Source organism: Mustela putorius, unplaced genomic scaffold, assembly GCF_011764305.1.
Source record: "Mustela putorius furo isolate JIRA1106 unplaced genomic scaffold, ASM1176430v1.1 tig00001094_pilon_pilon_pilon, whole genome shotgun sequence".
Classification (NCBI taxonomy): domain Eukaryota; kingdom Metazoa; phylum Chordata; class Mammalia; order Carnivora; family Mustelidae; genus Mustela; species Mustela putorius.
Genome location: NW_025421566.1, coordinates 2,803,422 through 2,810,915, shown reverse-complemented (window position 1 = coordinate 2,810,915; position 7,494 = coordinate 2,803,422). Strand labels below are relative to the sequence as shown.

Genomic DNA, 7,494 nt, shown 5'->3' with positions numbered 1-7,494 from the left:
TGTGTTTTTCTCACATGTGTCAGTATCCTCCGGGGTGTGTGGGGGGAAAGTTGTGCATGTCTGTTTGTCAAAACTGTGAATGTGTTTTGATGGAGTAAGCCTACAGGTGTGCTTTTTTTTTTTTTTTTCAGTGCAGCATCAACCATGTACATCTGTGCGAGAGACCTTCTCTGTCTCGTCTCAGGGTGCTTGTGCTTGCAAGCTTAGCTGTGTATGTCAGGTAGCGCAGGGCTGCATGCCTCAGGGTTGTGTGTGTTTTTGTGTTTGTGTGTGTGCGTGCGCGCGTGTGTGCCTGGGGTAGTGTGTTCTGTGTGCTTGCAAAAGTGTGCACACGTGAGCGTGTGAGGTGCGCATGTGTGCACGTGCTCTTGGGTGGCTACGTGTGTGCCTGCTGACTCAGAGTATGTGTTCGCTCACACGTTTCTATATTCTCAGGAGCGTGTCCGTGTGTGCGCACGTGCGCATGCTCAGATGTTTGGGTGTAAATTGTGTATGGCTGTGTGCCAGAGGCCGTGGATGTGGTTGGGTGTACTTGAGTGCTGTGTGAGTGTGAGTGTGAGTTTTCCTGGACACACGTGTGTATGATTTTTTGGTGGGGTGGGGCCGTATGTGTCTGCGTGTGCTGTGGACGTGTGAGTATTTGGATGTGTGTGCCTTGAACGTGTGTGAGGGTTCGTGTATGTGGTGGCGGGGCACCCAGCTTGGAACCCTATTGCTGGTCACGTGACCAGTGGCCAGTCACGGAGGGGCCGCGGGCTTTTGTTTCCTGGGAGAAGAGCTGCTCAGGGAGGCTTCTGCATCTTTCTTGCTGAAGCCCTTGTCTTCCAGGGACCCTGTGGGCAGAGAGAGGGTAGAGAAAGAGGCCCTGAATACAACGGGCGAGCGAGGGGAAGATGGAGAGGAGAGCATGAGGAAAGGCTAGGCAGACGGATGGAGCACTCTCCGTCCTGCTTGTGCTGAGCAGCCAAGGACAGGGACTGGGGGGACCTGCGGCCTCACTTCCCAACCCCCATCCCTCAGCGAGGCACAGAGCTTCGGGGCCTCTGTCCCCTGGAATAGCAGTCTTCTGCCATGCCTGGGCTGATGATTTCCACGCACGCCTGGCCAGGGTTCCGGGGTGGGGGGGGTGCATACGGTGTCCTCAGTCTTTGAGGACCGTGTTGGGGAATGGCAAGGGGCAGTTTCTCCTCGACAAGCTTCAAATACCAGGCGCAGAGCATGGTGAAGGTGGCCACGGGATGGGGGTGTGAGTGGCTTGGCGCACGGGGTGGGGGTCGGGTCGGGCGGTGGTGGGGAGTGGGGGGCGGGAACGCAAGGATCCCATAGGTGGAGCCTGAGGCCATCCTGGAGAAGGTGTACTGTTGGGCTCCCTGGCCGGCTCGTGTGGGGGTGAGGGGCCGGGCCAGAGAAGGCCCTGTGCGGCACCGCGTCAGTGGTTGGCCCCGGGGAACCACCATCATCCTGGGCGTGGCTTGGGCGGGCTCACGTGGCCCAAGCCGCATGCGTGCCTCTGCCACCTCTGCGCGTGGCCGGCTTTCCCCTAGGCCTTGTGCGCACGCGTCCCCCAGGCCCCCACCCGCGGTTGGCCGGCTGCTGTCCGCCGTCATTCCCCGGCGCCAGAGCCCTAGCAGCCAGGGCTCTGTGGAGAGCCACGTGCTCTCGCCTCCATCTCCTTCCCTCCAGCGCTTCCAGGGCTCAGGGCCACGGCCACATGGAGAGCGGGGCGGGGTCCGGGGAAGACGGGGCTGCCCCAGAATCCTGGACCACCTTGGTCCGGGAAGGGTGCGGTGAGGAGGCGGGGGCCCTCAGGGAGCACAGTGCCGGGGGCGAAGTGGGGGCGCTGCAGGCCGTAGGGGCCGGGGCGGTGGCAGTGGCGGTGGCGGTGGCGGTGGCGGTGGCGGCAGAGCCTGTGTGGGAAGCCGAGGCCTGGCAGGGCCAGAGGCGAGGCCGGCCTGGGGGCGGAATTGGTGGTCTTGGTGGAGGACACAGTGGCCGCGCCTGACCTTGGGGCAGAGGAAGACGAGGGGGACGAGGGTCAAGAGGACCAGGAGAACGCAGAGGATGAAAGGAAGCACACTGAAGTGGTGGAATGTCCCTGAAGAGGCTGAGGAGGGACACGAGGAGGAGGCTGCAGAGGGGCAGGCTGCTGAGGAGGTTAAGGAGGAAGGGGAGAAAGATGACAAGGAAGAGTCTGTGGAGGAAGAGGCTAAGGAGGGGGATGAGCAACTGAAGGAGGAAGAGGAGCCTGAGGGGGATTCTGTGGAGGAAGGGGCTAAGGCTGAGGAGGCCAAAGAGGAGGATTTTGAAGAGCAGGTGGCTGAGGACGTGGAGGCGGAGGCGGAGGCGGGCAAGAGGGAAGAGGCCAGGGAGGGGAGCCGGAAGGAGGAGGAAGCCCAGGAGCTGCAGGAGAAGCAGGAAGGGGAAGAAGAGCGAGGGGCAAGGCCAGGTCCGCCCCCGTCCCCGCTCCAGGCCCTCCAGGCCCTGCAGTCAGAGCTGGAGCCCCTGAACAAGGACGCCAGCAGGGCCTACTCTCGGCTCAAGCTCAGGTTCTGGCAGAGGCGGCGGTATCACCTGGAACACCGAAGCGCCCTCATCCGGGGCATCCCTGGCTTCTGGGCCAAGGCTGTATCCTTGCTACCTTCATGGAGGGACCCCGATGTGGCCGGGCTAGTGCAGGAGACTCCTGTGGCAGGGGGCCCGGCTCACGCCTCCGTGATCGGGACCGTTTCGAATTCCTGCTTCCGGGTGGGGGTCCCTGGTGGGGCCTCCAGGTTGCCCTTGATGTGGCAGGAGGCCCTGAAGCTCCGCTGGCGGAGTAGGAGCCGAAGCCCGGGTCAGAATTAGGCATAGCCCCGGGGCCGCGTCCCACAAAACAGCTCCACTCAAAGCTCAGGCTCCCCTGGGAAGAAGGTAGCAGGCGAGCGGATGCTGGAGGCACCAACGGAGGCTGCCTGGGAAGGAGCCAGTTCTGCCTAGCCAGCAGCACAGGAGGATGTGCCAGAGAGGGGTGGCGTGGGCCGGGAGGGAGTTCTCCGAGGACGCACATCTTTTTCTGGGTTAGTGCCCGGCCGTGCGCTCCCTAACTACCTAATGCCACAGGCCGTGCGCAGGCCCAGGGGGCCTTGACGAAGGCCGTGAGGAGGGAGTGGGTCCCAGTGGGAGGAGAGGGGATGCGGCGCCCACCTGCCGTCCAGGCTTGCTCCCTTGTTCTAGCTCTATCATCTCCCGCCCTCGGAGAGTCCTTGACCCAAAGCAGTTTGTGAACCACCCGCAGCTGTCAGCCATGCTCAGGGGCCAAGATAAAGGCATACTTGTCTCCATGACGGATTTGCAGGTCTGGCCCGGGAGACGGAGGCTGGCCAGGGGTATGGGAGAGGAGCGGGTGACAGAAGAGACTCCTCCCCAAAGCCAGGAGGGGAAGGGTCTGCTGGACAGAGATTTCACCCCTCTCCCCACTTTGCCGCCCGGCAGGTGGAGGAACTCGAGCCTCCCCGTGATCGCCGCAAGATCCTGCTCTTCTTTCGCAAGAACTCCTACTTCCACAATGAAGTCGTTGAGAAGGAGTATGTCCTCAGGGCTGCTGGTAAGGGGGCCTCTGCGTGGAGGGGTGGCAGCAGGTGGAGGCGGCAGGGTTGCACCTGATGCATTAGGCGGCGCCTTCGCACGTACCCATCTTCCTGCAGGGTACGAGCCGTCTCATTCCACTCCCATCCAGTGGCACCGGAATTATGAACGGGAGGCCCGTAGCCGCAGACACCACAACAGCAGCCTAAACTTCTTCAACTGGTTCTCTGACCACAGCTTTGCCGGGTCTAGCAGGATAGCTGAGGTGGGTCCCGGGCAGAGACCGCGCACGTGAACCTGGCTGTGTTCCCCAGCCGATTGGGATGGGCCTCTGAGCCCCGCCCCGTTTCCCCTGCCAGATCATCATGGACGACCTGTGGCCCAATCCCCTGCAGTACTACATGAGGAAGAAGGCCCCAGCCGAGGGAACTGAGAGGAGGGCAGGTGAGAAGACCGGGGCGTGGGTGCAGAAAATGCTCCCTGCGGCTTCGTGGGAGCTGGGCTTCACAACTGCAGAGACTGAGGCTCCGAGGAACACTCAGAGGCAGTGGCCCCAGGGCCAAAGGGCATGGCCTTGAGGCAGGGAGACTGCAGAAGGGTAGTGTGGAACTGGTTCTGCCTGGGGAAGCTTGAGGAAGGCAGGGCCAGGCGGCGTCAATGAGCAGAGCTGGAGAAGCAGAATGGGCTCAGCAGCTGCCCTTGTGGGAAGTGCCATTCCCTGGCCATGGACTCCTGCCTGCAGGTCGACTAGCCACCACCTCACCTCTGTGCCCACCTACGTGCCTCCCACCACCCTTAGCACAGGTGTGTGGGTACCATGGTGTTAGGGCTCACGCATCACCCTGTCAGGTTTCTGAGTTCATCAGCATGGTTGTCCCCTTCCTCTCTGCGGGCAGTGTCCTGCACCCACCGCAATCACCCCGAGAACACTGGGCAGCGTGCAGAGATATGTTTACTACGTGGGTGGAGGAAATGGAGGGCGATCGCAGCCCGGGTCGGCGGAGGGCCGGGAGAGGATGACCACCCTTCCCCGGGAGGGCCTTGAAACCCTCAAGTAACCTTACGTTTACACACGGTTCTCCTCCTGTGCGCCTGTGTGTTCGTGTGTCTCTGTATATGTCTTCTCTCCAGGGAGCTTCAAGAAGTTGAGATGAATATGCAGAGGCATCGCCCTTGACCGGAACTGGTCAGAAACTTCAGATGGAGCCGGAGCCGAATGGTCAGACCGGATGCTCAGCACAGGGAATTCCTGAAGTGTGGTGCCAGGGTGAAACACAGGGCCAACAGAGGCCTCCTTGGAAAAATACTGAAAAGTAGTAATACGATGTCCACTGTGTTTATGTGCGTTGGGGTCCGTATGATCGTGCACGCTTTTCTCCACGGAAAAGGGCAGTGGGGTGCCTGAGCTCACGGGGTTCCCATTGGTGCTTTGCACTCTGCCTGGGTATCCCGGCTCCGTGGAAGGGATGGGCCCCTATGCTTACCCAGAGGCCCAGGTCACACGTACACGGCGACGGCATCCCAGGGGGCAGAGGTCCTTCCGCTGGGTTTTGGGGTATGGGCAGGGAGAGGAGACAAGCGCCAAAGTCCTGCTGACAGGGCTCATCTCTTCCCTGGCGAAATGGCAGAGGTGAAGGAAAGGGAGGGACGCTCCCGGGCCGCACATGTCCAGTGCCTGGGTTCGATGGATGGCGAAGACGGTCCTCCAGAGGTGCTCGCCCTTGGTAGTCCTCAGACACATCCACTGCACACAGCACAGGGCGGGGACTGGTGTTTCATTACTCTTGTTGAACCCCAGAACCCCAGTGCCAGTGTCTCCGTTGGTCTAACAAGGGGCCCGGGTTCTTGCTGACACAGTCATCCGCACAGTACCAGAAAAAAAAAAAAAAGAATAAGTAAAAACAAACCTTGAAAGACGGGGGGCCAGTCCCCGTGTAGGGATTGTTGGAGTGGGGACAGAGGGCGGTGGGGATGTAGGAAAGTTGACACTCTCGTGCTGGCCCAAGTGGCTGGGAGGAAGTACAAAAGGCAGGGGAGCGACACAACACACACTCACACACACACGGACATCAAGGTTTCGATACCACCGCACCCCACAAACACACAGAGTCCATTAGCCACTCCCATAACTGAAACACACTCTCAGGAGCAGACCAGTCACCGCCCCCCCACCCCACCCACACACTATTCACTCTCTCTGATGTCCCGACACGCACACACTCCCATCCCCTCCCACGCACACAATCTTCACTCACTCACATGTCCGGGGACACACTCAGATACTGACGAACCCATGCTGCCCCAGGATGCTCAGTTTCCTGCTTCCCTTGGTCCTTGGGTTGGGGTCCCCCTGATGGTAAACAGAGGAGAGTGGGGGAGAGAGGTAGGAGGATTGCTGAATGCGAGAACCTGTATACAGCCACCTGTCCCATGCTGACCCAGGCTGATATTCCTCTCTCTCTCCATGGGCTTAAGGCATATGCCCTATGCCCTCCATCCGGTGAAGACCACAAAAGGGAAGTGCCATCAAGAGCGACCCCTAGTCCTCACCAAAAGCTCAGGGAGCACACTCCCCTGGCTGATGTCTCTGTGCGCACAGGCGGCTTTCGAAAGCGTAGGGCACTGTCCATCGTCTGAGGTTTTAGCCTTCTGTGTGAAGGTCCATGGAAAGACCTGGCGTGTACAGACTACCTGTCACCAGCCTCACCCAGGAGGGTGTGGCAGTCAATCTCATGGGTGTTCCTGGTGCGTTTCAATGGGCAGTGCAGATTGCCTGTTCCGTGTCAGGCTGTGCAGTTGATGATCCTTATGACTTAGAGCCTTGCCCCTCCCGGAATGGCTGGAGGTTCCTGAGGTTCCAGGAGGGAAGGCTCGTCCCTGGAGAGTGTAGGGGAGACCGGTCTTCTTGGACTCTTGATCTGGAAATGCTGGGGCATCCTCGACGGGTGTCCGCATGCTGGCACCTGGCTCTGCTTGTGCTGGTCGGCTGTAACTGTCCTAGTTGCTGGACCTTCACTGAGCATTGGGAGCGGGGACAACTCCCGTGTAGAGCATGGCCTTAAGGGGTCCTCGGCCTGGGCCATTTTGGGGGCTGCTGCGTTTTCCTCTATGCTTGTGGTGTTTGGTAGGCTGTCACCAAGGACGTGAAGCCTAGGGGAGAGGAAGGAGCGGAGTCTCCCACTCCTAGGCATCTCCAACCTGGCTCTGGGCACTGGGCTGACATTGAAGCCTGGCCCACCCCCTCCTTCCAGCCCGGCCTGGGCCTGGTCCAGAGAGAGAGGTGAGGCTGTGGAGGGCAGGTCCTTTAGGAGGTCAGGGAGCCCCCAATGTTAGGAGTCCATGGCCGGCGAGGGAGTCCGTGCCAGGGTCCCCAACCCTAAGACAGGGTGCCAGGACATCTAAGACAAATCCGCGCTAGCATTCCATTTTCCCAGCTAGACAAGAGCACAAGGGTCTCCTGTCTAGCAGCCTCTGCAGGGCTGACTTTTGCAACACAAGCCAAAACAAAGCTACTCACCATGAAACATCGGTCCCTACCCAAGTTGAGGCCAGATGCCAGCCCACCAGCCCCATGGACGTGGTAGACAGGGACATGATCAATGCCATGACTGGCAGCATCTTCACAGTGAATCTGCAGGGGCCTCACTCTCTAGGCCCTTGAAAGTACTAAAAAAAAAAAAACTAAATTTGAATGGGAACATGGCAGCCTGCCCAGGAGGTTGGTGCCCTTGCCCAGTAACCTTTGCCCCGCTGCCCAGCACTCTCTGACTGGTCTACCGCTGCCCTCCACGAAGCAGCATGACCAGGAACCTGGGCACTAAGGGAACCAAACTTCTCTAACCCAGAGTGCTGTCTGATGGGAGAGGACCACCTGAGGAATTGCCAGGCGTTCTGCCTTCATGGCTCTGGAGCACGTGCGTCTGTGCCTGG

At 60.1% G+C, this 7,494-nt stretch overlaps 1 protein-coding gene across 1 annotated transcript; it reads left to right on the top strand.

Moving 5' to 3' along the window:
• The first annotated feature begins 2,061 nt into the window (after positions 1-2,061).
• LOC123393955 (testis-specific Y-encoded protein 3-like) lies at positions 2,062-4,860 on the top strand. Its single transcript, XM_045087313.1, has 6 exons — positions 2,062-2,625; positions 3,257-3,334; positions 3,472-3,583; positions 3,684-3,829; positions 3,924-4,008; positions 4,696-4,860. Exons 1-6 carry the CDS (start codon positions 2,062-2,064, stop codon positions 4,716-4,718), a joined length of 1,008 nt encoding a protein of 335 aa, XP_044943248.1. The 3' UTR covers positions 4,719-4,860.
• The last annotated feature ends 2,634 nt before the right edge of the window (positions 4,861-7,494 follow it).